Genomic DNA, 20,383 nt, shown 5'->3' with positions numbered 1-20,383 from the left:
GTGGCTGACTCTTGGGAGGCAGAGAACTCACAGTAAATATTTATGGAAAAAAATTGAAATGGGTAAAGCAAGTTTTATAAACCAAATTCTTTGGAAAATTGGAAATGGGTTTCAGATCAATTTCTGGAATGATCATTGGCTGGAAGGAGGTCCACCCAAAGATAGATTTCCCAATGTTTATGGTATTTCCACCCACAAGGCTGCCCGTGTTTCGGATTGTTTTGAGAGAAATCAGGATGGAAAAGGATCTTGGGAGGTGGTGGTGAGTCGTAATTTAAATGACTGGGAGTTAATGGAATATGAAAATTTGATGATGATCCTAGCTGGTATCAATTTGGGTAACAATGTGGATAAGCCTTGGTGGAATATCACAAAAAAGGGGTGTTCACGGTGAAATCCTGGTACAAAAAATTGATGCAGCATGATGAGCCAGCACAATTGACTGATATTGAAAGGAATATTTTCCCGTTCAAACAGATCTGGAAGGCAAAGGTGCCTCCTCGGGTTTCTTTTTTTCGCTTGGGAAGCTAGCAGGGAATGTATATTAACAATTGATAAATTAAAGAGAAGGGGATTCACTTTGGTTAATGTTTGCTACGTATGCAAACAGGCTGAAGAGTCTTGCTGTCACCTTCTGCTTCACTGTCCTGCTACTTATCCACTGTGGTGTGGGGTGTACAGATGCTTAGGAATCAGCTGGGTCATGTCAGGATCGGTAAGGGAGGAGATTGGGGCTTGGGAGAGTTTGAAAAGCTGCTGTTTTTTTGCAGACATTATTCCTCTTAGTATTTTGTGGGTTGTATGGAAAGTTAGGAATTCTAGAGCTTCTGAAGGAATTGAGGATACAAAGGGTTTTGATATACTGAAAGTTAGATGGCTTAGGACCCTAGAATTTTTGCTTTTGGGTCATCCTCCGATTATGATCCAAACGTTTAGGAATACTTTCTGTTTGGAGGATTAAGCTGTAAATAATTGTACATGATCTGCACCAGTTGATGCTTATAGCAATACATATTATACTTTTACTTTCAAAAAAAAAAAAGAGAAAGCAAGGACCTCACCATCTCTTCCTCTCTGTTGCTTTCTTTTCCATCCAAACAAGAAAAAAATGGTGAGAATTCACTGCTTTTTTTTATATTTTCCCATCATTCCCCTCATTCAACATGTTAGATGAAGGAAACTAACAATAGGAAAATAGCTATAAGAAAAATAAAGAGATATTGCGAAACCTTATACTAACACGGTAATAATTTAACAAAGTACATACACCCGAAGAATGTAATGACACAGAAAATGCTGACTGTGGAGCACATTGGATTTGTGAAAGTATTGTTCCATTTATGTCAAAGCGAGTGACTGCAGGGTCTGCTCCAACCGCTAAAATCTGAAATGATAATACATATAAATATAACATGTATTAGGTGGAAAGAAAAATAAAAATATTAAAAGAACTGAATGAAGAATTCCATAAAAAGAAGCAAAGTAAGACCTAGCATATGAACCAAAAAAGTTAGGAAATTCTTTTGATATTGAATTTCCTTTTTAGCCTTTCCTTCAATTAGCTACTAATTTCGAAATATATGAAGCTAGCCCAAGACCAATCACATTTCTAAAATGCCTTCCCAGAAAACTGTCGGAAACATTTTAGATTGCTCAACTGCGACCCGTTCCTTTCCACTTACTTGATTTCCATCAAATACTATATCCTGTACAGGCACAGAGGTCAAGATCCTTGAAACACATTCAGAAGCAGGAAGGTTCCATATTGATAAACTTCTGCCGCTGCTGCAAGCCTGTAAAGTAAGATTAAGAATATGGTTACACCTGAGGACTAATTTTATTATAGACTAAACAAATGCTTAGACTTGCATATTTTAAGGTTCACATGCTTAGACTAATTTCATCATATTATATTTATCTTGCAATAATGCAGGCAAAAAAAACTAGATACATCTCAACGCTAATGAAAGAGAACAAAACTCTAAATCTGTGGACAGCAAATAATCACTGACAGGCATACGAAGACTGAAAGGAATACAATAATAAAATTTAATCACTTGAATGCTTACCAACCAGCTCTCACTACCATCAAGTGCAACACAACTAACACAGGATTTGAACCCTTTAAGCTTATCCGTCACTGAATCAACTACTTTAATACACTTCCCACTTTTGCAATCTGGTCAACACCATAAACATTTCCCTCAGCAAAATCACTTATAAGTGTATGGTTAAAAAAGATTTTTTGATATAAGAGGAAATATTATTAAAAAAAGAGAAAGCTCTTACCAAAACAATAGAGGACATATAAAAAACAGAGAAGCACAACGAGACAAAAGCAGAAATATCTAGCCATCTAACCCCTTTGCAGGAGTACATAAGGACCACAATCAGAAGAAACTGTGAACCATCATTAAAAGGGAAAACAAAGAACTCTCCATGTAAAAACATATGCAGCAGTTAAAACCATTGCTTGAAGTACCTAAAATTTCGTTCCAACCATTGTCACCCATAACGTAGCAAAAATTGTCCCTCTTCATGACACAATCATAACTCTCCCAAGACCACAGAAAGTAGATATCAAGATTTGAGGAACGCATCCAAGCTGATTTAGAAAGTAACGTAAACTGTGTAACTACAACTACAACTACAACTAGATCTAGTCTTTACAGGATAGCAATACGTTCCTTGTACCGAATATATTTGTCAACTTAGTCTATCATCTTAATAATATATGTTGGTTAACTATATGAGACATGTCCATTGCATGACTATGAAATTATAAAAAACAGAATTAGAATGGAACCTGCTTAAAAGATATAACATGACAATATATTCTGCTTAAAAAACATTGAGAAAATGAGCTAAAAGCTTTAGTTCAATTGGTAGTAAAGCAGCAGCAATTATAGTACGAGAATAACAAAAAATGTGTATGAGATCTTATTGTATAAATAGGTCACTAAGAAAAGCAAATCAGTTTTTATTTGAAATTTATATACTGGTAAGATGATTTGAGGAATATGTTGTTATTTTAAAAAGATATCTAACCAGAAAATAATTATATCTAAACATCAAAGATTAAATGTAATTTTTTCCTAAAAATTATGAAATAGACAAATCCCTAAATTCACTAGAAGTTACTTGCTGACATGACAATAGATTAAGAGGGTGTTTTGGATTACTTAAAGAAATATAATTAAACAATATGGTGTTTTTAGTTTACTTAAAGCAGATAGATTCTTATTTAAAATATGTTTCTATAAAGTATTGACTGCAAACATAAGTATTTTTTGTTAAACAAATTAATAAAAATGTATATATTTCCAAAATTTTAAAACTTACATCATTATATAAATTTTTTTTTTTTTGAGATAAAAGTAGTAGATGTATTAAGAAAGGGCACCAAAAAGGTACCGCTCATGTATAAAAGTATTACATATCTAAGAGAATATCGATAACAGGTCCAATGTCGTCGAAAGATAATAAATTATGACCCAAAAAGATGGAAGCAAAACAATGTAACCATATATTCTTAATATTTACAATAGTATGTTCTTTATCATTAAAAGTTCTATTGTCTCTTTTTTTAGAAATAGTCCAAAAAATAATAAGGGGTATAAGGCGATTAACATGATTGTTTGAGTTTAAACCTTCCCAAGCTAGGAGTTCATCGTGAACGGATCCAGCCACAACCCAAGTAAAACCAATCAGATTAAAGTTCATGGACCAAAGATTTGAGGCAAAGGGACACTATGTGATTGCAGCTCTCGGCGTCACACTTACAGAAAAAAATACCTGTTAACCATAATTTTTCCTCTTTTCATCAAGTTATCTAAGGTCAGAATCTTCTCTTTACTGGCTTCACAAGCAAAAAAAGCAATTCTGGGAGGAGCACCAGTCTTCCAGATAGATTTGAAGGGAAACTGAGAGTTATTTGCAACGATGCACTGGAGATTGGCACTAGAAAGCAGTTTGCAGAAGAACCGGATAGTGAATTTGCCATTTTTCTTCCATTCCAGATCAAACAGTCAGGTCTGTCTAGAATTTTTAATGTCAGCCATCAGATCTAGGAATTTCCCATATTCTTCCAACTCTCAATCATTCAAATTTCAGGCAACCAATACATTACACAGTCCATCAATGTCAAAAGCATCAGAAACCGTTATATCTTTGCGTTGTGCAATAGAATAAATTGCCCAAAAAACATATTTAAGTTTATCCTTACCGCACCAACGGTAATTCCAGAAATTTACCCTACACCCATTACCAATTTTCCAGCAAGTGTTAAGACATCAACTCGGTGAATATGGGTAAAATCCCCTTCCAAACACTAGTCCCATGAAATCTATTAGGGAAGATAAGACTGCCATTTTTGTCAAAGTTCATCCATTTGAGATCCACAATTCTTCTCCACAAGCTGTTAACATCATTGAAGTATCTCCAGATCTATTTACCATGAAAAGCCATGTTGATAATACTAATAGATCTTATACCCAGGCCACCCATTGTCATTGGCAGCTTAACTTCATTCCAATTGACCAAATGATATGCTTTTTTATTTTCCGAATCACCCCAAAGGAACCTATTCTAAATGGTCTCTAATTGTTTAGTCACTCGATTCGATACCTTGAAAACCGATAGATAATATAAAGAAAGATTAGAGAGTGTGCTTTTAATGAGAGTTAATCTTCCACCTTTTGAGAGGAAATCTCTTTTCCATGTCACAAGTCTTTTGTCAAAAAAATCAACAATTGGTTCTCAACCCTTGTGATCTTTGCATTTGAGGCCAAGTGGAAAACCAAGGTATTTGATAGGGAGGTTCTTTTCTTGACAGCCCAAAACAGTGGCCAATTGATCACTTTCATCCGAACTCAGACCTATACCCACCAACTCAGTTTTATTCATGTTAATTTTAAACCAGAAATAGCCTGAAAACAAAGGAGAATGCATCTCAAGTATAATAGGTATTCAGTTTTTGGCTCACAGAAAATCAAAGAGTCATCAGCGAAAAAGATATGTGATAATTTGATTTGCCTATTCTCCTTTCCAATGGTGATGCCATTAATCATGTTCAAATCAGTGGTCCTATGTAACAACTTGCTAAAAGCCTCCATAGCAATAATAAAGAGTAAAGGGGAAAGTGGGTGGTCTGATGACATCGAAACGGAAACTGTTTTTGGTCGGCCGACTGACGATTTTCACTCTTGAGTCTCTTGGTTTGTTTAGCGAAGATCAGCAATGGGGGAGAAAGGGCGAATGGTCTACAGTTAGGGTTAGGTCAAGGAGTGAGAGAGCGAGAGAGAAGGGAAAGAGAGAGCTTGAGATAGAAGAAAGGTCAAGGAGTTAGATGATAGAATGGTCTACGGTTAGGGTTAGGTCAAGAAGTTAGATGAGAGCTTGATTTAGATAATTATATATATATATATATGCTAATTCAAAGTGAATATCAAGATTATAGTTTTAAGACAAAAAGAATAAGAACCTATAAAATTAGGAATGAGGTGTTTATTATTTATTTCCTTAAGTTACTTTTAAGAACTCAATAAGTAACTTAATTTTATGTCACTAAAGCAATCTCAAACACTCTAAATTTGTGTAACAACCACTCGTAGATGAGAGTAACTACATAGTTCTATTAAAATTATCCTGCTGTTAAATGAGCAGACAATAAACGTTCGCATAAACTCTTTGCAGAAAACTTGATTCACCTAAGTGCGTTAACATTTAAACCAGCTGTAAAATCACACTAAAATAGACGTAATGAACAGAATGATAATCTTTTCTATCTCAATCACTTGAGATCTAAAACATAAATTACCCCATATTCTTGCAGTCCCATCCTCTGATCCAGTTATAATCTGGAAATCAGAAAAATGAAAGCATTCCAAGTATCAATAGAAATTTTACCTTTGAACAACAACAGAGCTGCATATATTACCATTAAGTATAGTAGCATGTAATAGATTGTTAATCATATAAAAATTGCTTGTAAGATTTGAATTATTTGGGGTGTGGACAAAATTTATTTATTTAATTTTCATCTAAAACTAACCATCAGAAGTATTTGAACAGATTGAATAAGTTCATGGAAAAATCAGTATGCTGCAGAACAACTCAGGAAAGCATATGCAACTAGAAATAGGAGCTTCAAGGAAGAGTCAAACAGCACTTGGAGAAATTAAGAGAATAATGAACAAGAAAAAAAAAAGGGTACAAGTGTATTTTTAAGCTTAAACATTATGTAATTAGACCTTCTATAGGTTTTAATTTTTCTCTTTTTCCTTGGGTGAATGCAATACTAGACTTGAGGAAAGAATCTAAGTCAGGAGAAGTAGAATGAACTTGAGCTAATTAAAAGAACATTGTTCCAAACTTAATGGGAGTCTAAGCTTATGGGTTTTGATTCTACTGAGCTGCTAAAAGGTAAGTATTGGTTCCACCACAGCCATTAAAAGGTAAGAAGAAGGTTCAATCTAAGTTGTAAAAGACAACATTTATTAGTTCTGTCTCAGACATTAAAATGTGTTGTATTGGTTATAACTTAGTCATTAAAAAGGTAGTGTATAGCTCATGCCTTAATCACCAAAGGACATTTTATAATGTTCATATTAGTTAAGCACTGAAATTACTGCCTAGTGGTAGTCAAAGCAGCGAATATGGGTCATTTAAGGGACAAGTCATGGAAAATCCTTTAGTTATTTATTTACATTAATTTGTTATATAATATCATATTTTATTTTTGGTTTCGATTTTTTTTTTTTTTTTGAAACAAAAACAGTATGTATATATTGTTATGAGTACCTAAGGGGGTGCAACCCATTTACAGTAATTACAGCTTTGTCAACCCGAGTCAGAAAAGTTCTAAAAGCCTCGGTGACCTCTAGTGGTTGACCCAACAGCAAAAACCCAAGGATCCTAAATCATTTATTCTTTAAAATATCAAAATCCTTAGTATTATCAACACCATCAAAAACCCTGATATTTTTTTCTTTCCACACTGTCCACATAATGGTGAGAGGGATCAACTCACCGTAAGGATACCTCCCATGCATATTTCCACCCCAACAGCTCCTCCCTAACTGACCTGCCATAACTCAATCAATACCCAAAGTTCTGTAAGCCATCATCCACAAACTGAAAGCCATAGGGCACTATAATAGCAAATGGTTACAACTCTCTTCAGCCTTTTTGCATAAATAACAAGTATTAACCAACACTGGCCCCCTCTTCCTTAATTTATCAATTGTCAGTATGCATTCTCTGCAGGCCTCCCAAGCAAAGAAAATCCTTGGTGGGATTTTAACTTTCAAATCTGTTTGTGAGGAAAAGGATCAGCATTATCATCAACTCTATCCATCCATTTATACCAAGATTTAACTGAAAATAGAGCATTCTTAGAGAGAGTCCACCTCGGGTAGTCATTGTTATCCTTGAGGGAAATGTTTGATAGTCACAGTCATTCAGTCTTCTAGAGACAATAATCTGTCAATCCCCAACAGCTCCATTACCTCTTCTAAAACAGTCACCAACCTTCACATTTCTGTTCTGAGCAATGGCAAAGATCTGGGGAAATTGTCTACATAGCGGACCCCCCACCATCCAAGGATCCAACCAGAATCTGATATTATTACCATTACCCACCTTCCAAGCAGTACACCTCTGAAATATGTCCTTCTGCCCCCAATCCGCTTCCAAAGATTCCTTCCGTGGGACCTCAAAGCCCCACCTGCATACCAACCACTGTCATCCACCTCAAATTTGGCAACTAAGATCCTCCTCCATAATGCCCCCTCCTTTGTCAAAAATCTCCACAGCCACTTCCTCTGTAAAGCCTGATTAAACTCCACCAAGAGGATGTTGCATTCTGCTCAAAACAAGTTCCCAGGTTAGTTTATCTTTGAAGTTAGCTCCCAATGGCATCCCCAAATATTTGATTGGTAGATTTGATTCCCTACACCCCATGACCTTAGCCAAACTCATCTCATTATCCTTACCACCTATTCGAATCATCTCCAATTTTGTCAAATTAATGCTTAGCCCCGAAACCACCTAGAACCCCATCAAAACACATTCTCATATTCAATAGTGTCTCTTTATCTGTTTCACAAAAAATTAGAACATCATCGGCAAAAAACAAGTGTGTCACCTCCTCTTTATTGGCCCCCTTTCCAATACTCACTCCTTTAAACAAACAAAGCTGACGCGGGAAGGATATGGGGAGGACTGAATCAACTCCTATAATCCACTTAACGTTATACAATACTGAAACTTAACCGCTTAGAAAATCTCTCCCTCTAATTGAATCTATATTTTTAAAAGAAATGCAAAAACAAATATTAGAGAAAATAAATAAGAAAAGAAAAAAGGTCTCGAACTTACTAATAAGTTAATCCCTGCTTTTTGGCTCAATAAGATTTCTGAACACTCCTACTTCTTGAAGAACTTGAAGAAATTAGATTAGTAAAAATGTTAATAGAAGAAAAGCCTAAACTTTTAAGAATTTCTCTCAAATTGATTGTAATTGATGTATTTACAACCTATGGGTAAATGTCTATTTATAACATTTTCCGGAGTACTTCTAGATGATTACAATCTCTTAAAAAAAATTAATAAAATACTATCATAGATAAAACTCTCTCTAATTTTAGGATAATTATACAATAAAATACTTATTTTATCTCATCTAAATACAAGATAATTAATTAAATAATCTTAAGAATAGAATTTACATTAAAATAATAATAAAAATAAGATAATACTTTATTCCATGTGATTTCCATGTAAAATACATGGAAAAATTAATTTAAACATGTAGGAATTAAATAAATATTAAAATAATTAAGATATATCCTTATTCTAATTAATAGGGCTGTTGGAAAATTATAATAATAATAAAATAATACTCTCGTTTATCCAAATCTTCAAGATAGCCTTTCCTTCCTTGGACACCCGCCTTGTGTAGACTTCTTCCTCTAATTTCTTCATATTTATCCCATTAAATTAATTAATTAGGGTTGTTGCAGCTGTGGAAACTTTTTTTGGAGTAGAAAAGATTAAAATAAACAAATCCTTAAGTGTATCCAAGAGGAAGTGCCGCTCGGGCTTCAAGGCCGGTCGGATTGGGCCATTTGGCATGCGGACGGGTAGTTGGGCCGCACGGGGCTTGCTGTTGGGCATGGGCGTCGGGCCGCATGCGTAGGCACATGTGGGGCGTGGGCTTCGGGCCACACGTGTTGGCCCATGTGAGGCGTGGGCCGGATGGCTAGCGCACATGCATAGGAGTGTGCGCATGTGGGCTGCCTTCCCCTTGCGCGCACCAAGCATGCGGCCTGCTTGGTCCACACAGGTGCACGGGTTGTATGTGCGATAAAAGGCCTTCCAAGACCAATTCTTAATTGGGTCATGGGCCTCTTTGGCCGCGAGTCTTGACTCTTCTTGGGCCATGACTTATTCTCCAAATTCATTAAGCTTACTTGGGTCTTAAACTTCATTTGGGCAAACTTGGTCCATTCCTTAAAATAATCCCAATTAGAAAAGTAGTCAGGGATGGAATTAATTTTCTATTTTGGGTGATCCCATTTTAGAATTAAAAGGATGTTGACATCGCTTTCCTGTTTGGGACAAGACCTGGAAGATTCCTCTTTGATGCGGGATTGCATCATTGGAACTAAATTTGAGCCGTCTAGGATCACGTCAAAAGCTCCCTATCTTTCATCAACATTCTGAATAGTAGTGGAGATAACAGGTCACCTTGTCTAAGATCCTAAGAGGCTTGAAAGAAATTAGAAGGTCCCCCATTGATCATTACCTCAAATGAAGTTGTAAAAATACACCACTTCATCCACTGCCTCCACCTCACCCCAAAGCCAAGTCTCAAAAGCATATAGTCAACAAATCCTCAATTAACATGATCGTGCGTCTTCTCCATATCCAACTTGCAAAGAAACTCCTCCCTTTTATTACTAACAATATCATCCACCACTTCATTTGCAATTAAAGCTACATCCATAATATGTCTGCCTCCGACAGGCATGTTCGCATTCACCGACCACCGTATCAAGTACTCTAGCCATTCTCCTCGCAAGAACTTTGGCAATCAACTTATACACACTCCTGATAAGGCTAACTGGTCTGAATTCTTTAATGTTTGCAGCCCCTCCAACCTTGGGAATTAGAACAATGAAGGTTGAATTTAAAGATTTGACAAACCTCCCTGAATCATGAAATTTCTCAAACACAGCCTTCATATCCACCTTGATCACATCCCAAAATTCAAGCAGAAAACCCATATTGAACTTGTCCAGACCCGGAGCGTTATCTTTATTGCAGGCTCGAAGATCTTCAAGGATCTCCTCCTCGGAGAAGGCACTCTCCAAATCAGCCTTAGCATGCTCATACAGACTAGGGAAGAATAATCCATTCAGGTTCAATCTCCACTCTCTTTCCTCCTTATATAACTGAGCAAAGTATCCTTGACTGCTCTTCACAGCTCCTTATTTCCTTCAACTTGCCCATCCCCAAACTTCAGGCTAGCCACATAATTATTACGCCTGTGGTGACTAGCTAAACAGTGAAAATATTGGGTGTTTCTATTCCCCTCCAACACCCACCTATCCTCCTCTGTCAGCTACCCATCTCCTTCCTCTTGATTTCAAAAATTTTAAATATATATTATCTTTTTAACATCTATTTCACCCCCTCTAGGCATTCATTATTTGTGCCAACAGTTAGACGCTCAGTTAATGCAAGAAAATCGATAGGTTTTACTTGTACTCAATAATGTCGAACCACCTATATATTCATACGGTGTTTACATAGGTTAGTATGACTAGTATACTTAAATAGGAAATAATAATAAAACAAAGCTTCTAACTAAAAAAGAAATACAAATAAGAACAATAAAAAGTCTGTTCTAGTAGTTTATACCTTAAAACAACATAATTATATAAATATCTATTACTGCATCACAAGAACAATGGTATCACAAAAAGAAAAGGGAAAAAAAACCTGATTGGTAGAGTTACGAGCAACTACGCAATGTAAGTAGTCGGAATGTCCCTTAAAAACCATTTTTATCTTACTTTCCTCCTGAGAAGATCATAAAAGAAAATGCTGAAACCGGTCTATCCCCAGAGAAAAATGAGAAACATCAAAGATATATACAATGAAAAGACAGTTGCAATAATTCGCTAAAAGACACATGTAAACATGAGTAAAAAATTATTGAACTTGATCAAATACATACCACATCCCAGCAATATGCACAGGAGTCACCAGCAGCTGAAAAAATGTTTCCCATCTATTGTAGAACAAAATGAAATGCATCAGAACATTTATAAGAGAGTAAATGGCAACTAGAAAAAGAAGCAGGCAATAGTTACAGAATGCAAACCAAACTAAATGATTTGAGAAACCTGAGTGTTAACAGCAACTGTGTTATTTTCTGGAATTGGAGAAAGAGCACCCCAGGGACCTCTAGTAAGTAGAAAGGACAGCAAGAAATAAAAATAAGAAGCTTAAACAAACGGAATTAAACAATTACAAAAAGAAAGAAAACTTCATAAACAAATAAAATTAAAGCTATTGAACAGCAAGGGAGGGAAGATTTTGAAATAATAAAATATCAAATGTTTGTTTCATCAGCCGGATGCCCCACTAGTAACAAAAAATATATTAAAGTGCAATATGAAGCTGTTGAACTGGACCTACCATGACTCCGTACATAATATTCTTTTTGAGAGAAAAAAATTAGCAACATAACATGGGGGTTCGGCCTGCCTATAAATAAATATTTTAACTTCATTGTTTGTTGGGAAAAAACCCTATGTGGGTATTCATGAGGATCTCTAAGTCAAGAAAAGAAAAACTATCAATAGGAAACTTAACCATATTGGAGAAAAACCATACAAGACATTTATGACATACGAAGATGAGTTCTATATTTCTAACACTCATCACCAGCTGGAGCACTTATATCATATGCACCAAATTCGTTACAAATGAACTTCACACAAGCTCCCCATATATAGCTAATTAGTTTGCTGATTTCACATAAACAGTCTGAATCACATTTTTGTAGAAGCTTTTCTCGATTAAAGTGACAATTAAAGTCAATGTGTTCTGCACTTAGTAATTGATAATAAATGTATTAAAGCATTCTATTATGTGAGAATATTATGTAATTCATGGACCAAGGTGTAGATAGTTTCAGTGAAATAACTTCCAGAATAACTACCCTCCCATTGCATAAAACTTGCTGCTGTCTTTCTGACAGATTATGAATGAAGAGCTATTTTGAAGTATTGATTGTTTTCTTACGCTAGAGATCGTCAGGTTGCCTTTTAGTGAGCCCATAAATTGGATTAAAGACTGATAAAGGAATAAAAACTAAGAAACATTCACTAATTCCCACTAATCTCTACGTTCGTCATCCCATAACAAGATCTACCCATAGAGACCCTAACAAACAACCCCAAAGGAAGGTGATTGCTTGAAACAGCATATCCAGATGTGTGGTTGGCTTAGTTCTAAATCGTGTGCCTTGTATATGTTCAGACAGAGCATGGGAGATTTTCTCTTTTTATTGTAAGTGTATTTCTTTTGTTGTGATAAAAAAGATTCGAATATTTTTTTTCTTTGGGAAAAAAGATAATAAATTCAAAGAGCACCAAGAGGGTGCAACCCGTATATAAAATATTTATAACACTACCAAAGTGTTTATGAAGTCCCATAACCTCACTAGAATATAGCGCTTGACCCCTAACAAAAAAACTCAAGAGTTTGGAACCATGAACCTTTAAACCTACCAAAGTTATACTCCATACTGTCAAAAATGCTACTGTTTCTCTCTTTTCAAATAGTGGAAAGGTAACCATAGGGATAAACCTAACAGATTATTTATCACTTTGAATATCTTTCACACCAAAAGCTCCTCCCTCATAGCGCCCGCAATAACCCAGCTCAAGCTTAATAAACTATAAACCAAAGACCACAGCCGATCTGCATATGGACACTATTGGAGGATATGATTATATGTCTCTGCTCCATTTGCACAAAAAATACTGATTCACACAAAATCTTACACCTCCTAGTCAGCTTATCCAGTGTTAAAATGCATTCCCACATTGCTTCTCAAGCAAAGAAAAAGCCACCTGAAGTTGGTTTTGCCTTCCAAACAAGATTCCATTGGAGTTTCTCGCTTCATCCTCGCTTCTGGTCAAATTCAAGTAATATAATTTGGCTCAGAATATTATTTCAAGAAAAAAATAATTTGGCTCAGAATAATCCCTTAGAACTCAAATTTCAAATTGGTTGATCCTTAGTCCCATTGGAAATCATCATCAGACAGAAAATTAAGAAGCCTCATACAGTCACTAATGTCCCAGTCATTCAAGCTCCGAGTTGATTCAATTGCCCAAGTGCCTATCCCGGCCTACGCCTTGTATGAATCCTTGAATTTTTTTTTTGAAAAAAATGTTTGAATCCTTGAATGAAACATCCTTGTTATAAGAAATAGCAAACATAGCCACAAACCACAGGTAAAGAGCCCCACCTTCCATCAAATCGTCCCTCCAAAACCTCACCTTCTCTTCTAATCCCAGTCTCTATCTGATGAATTTTTCAAACAGCCCTTTGCCCATATTTATTCCCTTCCACATCCCTACATCGTACTGGGGTTCTTGACATACTCACCAAAAATAACTAACCAAACTCAGCCACTGTCAACTTCCACTGGCAACAATCCTCTCCCTCATGAATCTCTGGAAACAATCCTTATCCCGCAAGAATCTTTGTTGAATTGCCTCCAATCTCTCAACAATACTCCATAAGATGGTGGACAAGGACATGACAGATGGGGGACAAGCAATGGAGCTTTTGATGAGGGTAAGTCTTTCCTCCTTCAAAAGTAAGGCACCTCTTCCATCCTACCAAACAAAACTAAATTTGCTCATGACCTAATCCCAAGGCAATGACTTTGCCTTTGCACCAAGTGGAAATCTCAAGTATTTGCTCAGAAGATTGACATTCCTTGGCTAGATTCTCACTTTCCATAATGTCACCCAGCTAGACTAATTTTGACTTTCCTATATTAACGTTCAGCTCAAAAATGGCCCGGAAGCATAACAGAATAAGCTCGTTATCGAATATATACCTTCGGTTCATAGAACAAAAGAGTGCCATTAGAAATAAGTACGTCATTTCCACATATTCACCCATCTCCCCCACTTCCAACCTTCTAAAAAATTGTATATCCTCAATCTTGGGTAATAACTTGTCTAAAGTCATAATAAAGAGCAAGGGATACAAAGGATCTCCTTGTTTCATGCCCCTGGACACCTTGAAGAAAGATGATGGGCTGTCATTCACCAATACCACAAGGAGAAGAGATAATGCAAGGCTTCATCGAAGCACGCCACTTAACCGTGAACCTCATACCCTCCAACATATAAACAAAGAATTCCAAGTAATGTGATCATAAACCTTTTCAATGTCAAGTTTGCATGACATCCCTTGCATCCCTTTCTTAAGAAGATTGTCAACAACCTCATTCGCTAGCAGGGCAACATCAAGTATTTATCTTCCCCCCCCCCCCCCTCCTCCTCCGCAACAAAAATATGTCGGCACTCACCCACAACATTTCCTACCACTCTAGGCATTTTCCTCGTCAAGAAACTTTATAATGAGCTTGCATATCCCCTTCACCTCACTAAACTAATAGGTCCAAAGTCTCTAATGTTAAAAGCTCCTTGAACCTTCAGTATAAAGACCAAAAAAGTGATATTCAATCTCTTCTCAAAGGATCCATATTTGTGAAACTCCTCAAATAAAGAAATAATTTTTCCCTTTAAAAGTTCAAATTTCGATGGAGAACCCTCACGTTGAACTCGTCCTACCTGGTACTTTATTACCTTTACAACTCATGAAAGCATCACGGTCTCAGAAAAGGGCTGCTCAAGATATATATTATCCATGTTGCTCAACCTCTTGAAATCAAGGCCATCCAAAAAACATTCCATTATGCATCTTCAGTGTATAGCTCTTCAAAAGAAGAATTGACATTCTCCGTCAATGCCTCATTCCCTTTGATCACATTGCCATCTCGATGTAATTACATCTCTGATGGTGGTTGGTTCGATTGTTGAAGAATCTTGTGTTTCTATCCCCTTATTTTATCCATATGGTTCTAGACTATTTTGCTGCTCAAACTCTTCCAAAAGAAGAAAGTTCTTTAACTCCATTATGATTTTAAGCCTATATCCAACATCCTTAATGGAAATCCTCCTTCATTCTCCAAGAAACCAAGCCTCTGTAACTCATACAATAACTCATCCTCTTCAGGCTCTCACCCCCCAGCTCCTCCTTATCTCACCTCTTAAAATTGTCTTCAGTCTTTGCTAGCTTCTTACCAAACTTGTACTTGGCAAATCCCTCCACCTCCATCTCTCCCTACCAACTCTTAGTTTTATCAAGAAACCTTACACTTTTACTCATTTTATTCTGCTTTAGTTACTTTTATTGTGTATCCAATCTATTCTAATCTTTGCGTAGGCTCAGACTTGGTTGTGGGGACTAAGTACTATCACAGGCAAAAATTTGGAATGACCTTTGTCCTTGTGACAATCTAGCATCAGAGCTGTGTTAGCTGACTAACCATAGCTCGTGGCGAAGTAGTGTATGAACATGTCTTACGCTTAGAATGGCTAATAGGCACAAGCCCTAATGCTATGCAACGTATGGTGGAACACCTAGAAAATGACGTATAGTCGATATAGATCCTCCAAAATTTGGTGGGAGAACTAAATCGATTCACATTGTTTGAAAAAGGGGACAGTCTCATTGGTGGAAGGAAGTCTCAAGTAAACTCTTCAAATGAGGATTGGTTTGTGCTAAAGAAGCTCGTGCAAATTCAGCCTAATACTAATCAAACATTGAATTATGGCTTACATTCAAAGAATTTATTGTTCAAAATTACGCTCCCTAAAATAGATGGGTTTTGCAATGATAAATCATTATTTTTCCTAGTGCATTTGATGGTGGGTTCTTGTGGGTTCTTTAGAGAGTGCAAGCGGTGAAGCAACCACGCTACGAGCTTTTGGGCCTAGGCAATTTTTTAATTATAGGGGGTATTATTGTAAAATTGGATTTTCTTCGTTTCTTCATATATAGGAGAAGAGCTAGTCACAAGAGGCAGTTCCTCATGGAGTAGGTTCATCAAACAACATTGAAATTCTTTGTGTTATTTCGTTTTTACCTCTTTCACTTTAATTTGTGTATATTGCATGGGTGATTTCTCAACATGAAGTTCCTACAAAGATGAAGGTCACTAATCCTAAGCCCTTCATTGGTACTTGAGCAAAAAGGATTCCAAAAATTTTCTTGTGGGATCTAGATCAATACTCCAAGGTTCCTCATGTTCTTAATACTGACAAAGTAATGATAACAACTATTTATTTCTCAAGATGCAAATTATCTCAAAAAAAAATTCTCAAGATGCAAAACTTTGGTGGAGAACTTGAGTAAAAGATACGAATCGTGCCAAGATAGAGAGGTGGGAAAGCTTGAAATAAAAAGTTGTATATGTGCATTAATATTGGTACCAAGAGGGTACCACCTATTTACAAGCTTGAAAGCATAATTAAAGTAGTTTATACCTTGCAACATAGCATTGGTTGCCAAAGACTCGATCAAGAAATCTAAGTAGACTGGTATTTTCCAGACTATGTGAAGAGTCCAATTCCCAAATGTTGGATATTTGAAGTACATTGGAAGAAGACGAGCTATACAATTTTACTTTCAGGCTTCAATCTTGAGTGTATATCGGATTGGGGGGACAAGGAGTCAAAGATTTGCAAAACGTGATAGTTGCAGCCGATAGCCTCTTCGATTTTTGGTCCTCCAACCAAAATAATGTGAACTCAAGGAAATCAAAAAGCGAAAAAAAAGGAAGGGAAATGGCATAACATGACAAAGGCAAGGAAAGTGCTAAAGAGAAGACCAAAGTGAATTCTCAAAAGAAAGGTAAATTTATTTGGAGTTGCTTTTAGTAATGGTCCTCACAAGGCCAAAACAATTGTCCACAAAGGGGAAAATTTTCAAATTTAGCCAAAAATGGGAATTCAAGCAAGAATCATGTGAAGATTCCAATGTGGTGAACCCCCTCTAGTTGTTGAACATGCAATCTACACAAATTAATCAACACTTGATTGGCTTGTTGTACGGAGATTTGTGGTAAACAACAAAGAGTTGATGGATGACTGACATGAACCAGACACAAAACTCACCAAAATGTAACAATTCCTTGGGGTTACAATTGTTCAAAAGGACAATCTATGATTTATGTGACTGATTTATGTTCTAGTTTTACTAGTTCTTTTTCTTTTTTCAGAGACTGCTATGGATGTATGGCTACATAGGCTGTTTGAAGAAAGTTCATGAGGGTTTTATGAGAAACATTCTGTGTTGGTCATATTATATTGACCAGAACTGTGATAGGTCATATGTCTCAATGACTAATGGGAATTAATGTTATGGATCTGGCAAAGCTGTTTTCTTTGATTATGGTCTTGAAAAAAATGACAGTAGGAAACATTTTTAGTGGTGGGAAACATTTTTGTAACTTATTATTATTATTTAGTCTTCTAAATTAATTTAGGCAATTAAGGGAGGATTTGAGTAGGCTCATTCATTAAGATTTTTAGAAACTTTTATTCCATTTGTAAGTTTGCTTCTTAACTGTAATTAATACATGTAAAAAGTTACAACCTATGTAATAAAAAATAAGATAAAATTGATTATTATTTGCCAACACTATTTCCTGTCTTATCTCTGCTTGAGTTCCTTTTTGTTCTAGCTTCGTGCTCTCCTATAATCTATCAATTGCTCCCCTGTTGTTCTTCACCGTAATCCTAATCCCCTGTTGCCTCTAAAATCATTCCTATTTTTCATCATCAATTCCTCTAATTTATTCTGTTGCACATCAGTTAGTCCCATGCTCTAATTCCTCTAATGTATTGTGTCTCACATCAATTCCTCAATTCCTCTAATTCATTCTACCGCACATCAGTTAATGTCATCCCCTAGGATGTGCTGCATCAATTATATTTCTGGAAAACTACATAAATAGCTTATAGCATAGCATATGCAATCTAAAGCAACTATAACAAAGCAGGGAGGGAAATAGAGGTTATCTCCTCAAGATATTAACAGAAAATTAGAATGATATGCAGTACTATGTTTTACAGGATAATTTCAAAAAACACTGAATAACTTCTTTTAAAATAAAATTCTTAGTAACTAACTTGTGTTGGGGATTCATCAAGTCAAGTACGGGCTTCACATGATTCCCTGCAAAAACAAAAGATGAACTAAAGCAAACAAGATCACTAATTCATTATTAGTTTTCACAAAATCCAACATGACTCAAAGTGATTGAAAAATGTCGGATGAATATGGCTCAGTACAAGATGACAAGTTCTAAAGATTGAAGTTGTTACAACAAATATAGGCACCTGATTCAAAAAAATCGTTTTCAAACTTCTATCGACTTCAAGCCCTTCCAAAGTACTTGGCTTAGCTTATTTGCTTGTCAACAAAAGCTTATAAACTCCAACAGCATTTTCAATTTCCTAACGTGTCTGGTAACTATCAAAGGCTTATGAACTCTTACAATGAAAGCTGGTAGGAAGTAATTTTATGTTAGATAACTTACATACTCTCTTAAAAAACCGGTACTATCCAAGTAAATGTCCGTGATGTACTCATAATTAAGAAAGTTAGATATTCTCAAATGCAATAAAATTGTAAATTTTTGTCATTTTATCATAAGTAAGAACATATAAGCCATATTTTAAACAATACTAATGGCCTATCAGCTCTTTCTCTTCAAACAATTCAACAGATAGTTTCAAAAGAACTTACGCAAAAAGATAAACTATCGAGCCTCTTAAACCTGATTTCAAGATATTAAAAAAGAAGTTAATCCTCAAACCACGAATCTCTTATCTCCAGAGAAATGTTGATACCCAAAAGCCATTCAACAAACAATAGGGTGAAAGTATCTTCTGGCCATATGATGTAATTTAAATAATAAAGCGGCAATCTTGCGAGGAAAACAAAAAAAAAAAGCATGGCATCAATTGCCTGCATTAAGCAAGAGTCACATATTCATTACCCTGTGAACAAAGAGGCACCTCTGATTCAATAAATTCCTTCCATTTCCATCCTCTAATCCGACCATCATCTCCACAACTTCAAGTAAAAATAAGAAATCGTCAGCAAAAACAAAAAGCAATATTAGGTTCAGACTCTATTGTAAATCAGAAATCGCTACAATTAACAATAAGGCGTGCTTTGACAGCGAACTAGTGCCCTGTGATCTCAATACACGTTATTATTTTCCAACCTGAGCAACAAAGCTTCTTCAGTGTCTCCATAGAACTTGACATCATAAGCAGGCCCATCGTGGCCTTTAAGGAACCCCTCCGGTTCGGCCACCATCAAGCGCTGACCGCTCCTGTAGCTAAAATTGTCCAACTTGGAGATGAGAGACATCATCGAGTAGGATGTTAGGGTTCCGTCGCTGGACGCGGCGACAATGTAGTCAGGACTAGGACTTTGGGATGGCGCCCATACGGTCCTGAATATGGTTCGAGTTTGTATCTCTCTTTCCTTCAGTATGCTCTCCCTATATGCGTCTTCGTCCCAGTTAGTTGCATTTCCATACATTCTTTCCTGGCCTTTCCGAGTCAGTTTGAAGGGTTTTACTAGTTCCCAACGAAGATGTCACAGCGTCAGGCTATGCCCTGGTATGGTGTCTGCTCATAGTGATGAAGAGGAAACGGAGATGGTTAAATCAAAAATTTCTTTCCAATCAAAATCCTAAATTTGCACAAGATTTAAATTTTATGCAGTAAGTAAATCGTCCCTATACTTTAATAGTGTTATATTTTAGTCTTAAATAGTATGTTTAATACAAATTAATTCTAAAAAATTTTCTAAATTGCTAAGGTGGTTCTAGGTCCAGTTTGATTTTTTAATTCGGACTAGATTGCTTGGTTTCATCCTCATCTTAGGAAGTTGGGCAGCAATAAGATCTGTTAGTTTTAGTTTGAACCAGTAAACATAAAATTTTAAAGAAATAATATATATACATAATACAATATATATCATAACCCAAAAAGTGTGAAACCCGTTATGATGATGCTGTTTCTTTTCTTTTTTATCTCACCATAGGCATTTGCATCCACTATTTGCCTCTCCTTAGTGTCTGTGGCCTCTGTTGCCTTGTTACTCTGATCTCTCTCATCTACATTTTGTGTTTATTCTCCATTTTTTTCTTATGCTCTTGCATGCGTCTAATATCCTCTCATCTAGCATCTTCTAC

General features: G+C 36.0%; 1 protein-coding gene across 4 annotated transcripts in view; it reads right to left on the bottom strand.

Moving 5' to 3' along the window:
• DWA1 (DWD (DDB1-binding WD40 protein) hypersensitive to ABA 1) overlaps positions 1–20,383 on the bottom strand; it is a 28,339-nt gene extending 7,956 nt beyond the window's left edge. Inside the window, exons 1-12 of one of the 4 annotated variants that reach the window (XM_088207457.1) lie at positions 20,228–20,383; positions 19,403–19,814; positions 19,172–19,248; positions 18,300–18,345; positions 11,415–11,475; positions 11,246–11,299; positions 11,008–11,088; positions 5,819–5,858; positions 2,070–2,179; positions 1,683–1,793; positions 1,268–1,384; positions 580–634 (exon numbers count right to left, since the gene is read on the bottom strand). In XM_088207457.1, coding sequence (XP_088063583.1) covers positions 580–634; positions 1,268–1,384; positions 1,683–1,793; positions 2,070–2,179; positions 5,819–5,858; positions 11,008–11,088; positions 11,246–11,299; positions 11,415–11,475; positions 18,300–18,345; positions 19,172–19,248; positions 19,403–19,725 — 1,075 coding nt within the window. In that variant the 5' untranslated portion in view covers positions 19,726–19,814; positions 20,228–20,383. Of the gene's footprint in view, positions 1–579; positions 635–1,240; positions 1,385–1,682; positions 1,794–2,069; positions 2,180–5,818; positions 5,859–11,007; positions 11,089–11,245; positions 11,300–11,414; positions 11,476–18,299; positions 18,346–19,171; positions 19,249–19,402; positions 20,169–20,227 lie in introns of those variants that run through there. The other 3 variants (XM_088207456.1, XM_088207458.1, XM_088207459.1) reach the window with 3 other exon arrangements.

Source organism: Carica papaya, chromosome 7, assembly GCF_054855325.1.
Source record: "Carica papaya isolate Zhongbai chromosome 7, ASM5485532v1, whole genome shotgun sequence".
NCBI lineage: Eukaryota > Viridiplantae > Streptophyta > Magnoliopsida > Brassicales > Caricaceae > Carica > Carica papaya.
Note: the sequence above shows the minus strand (reverse complement) of the source record. Positions and strands in the feature narration are given on the sequence as shown.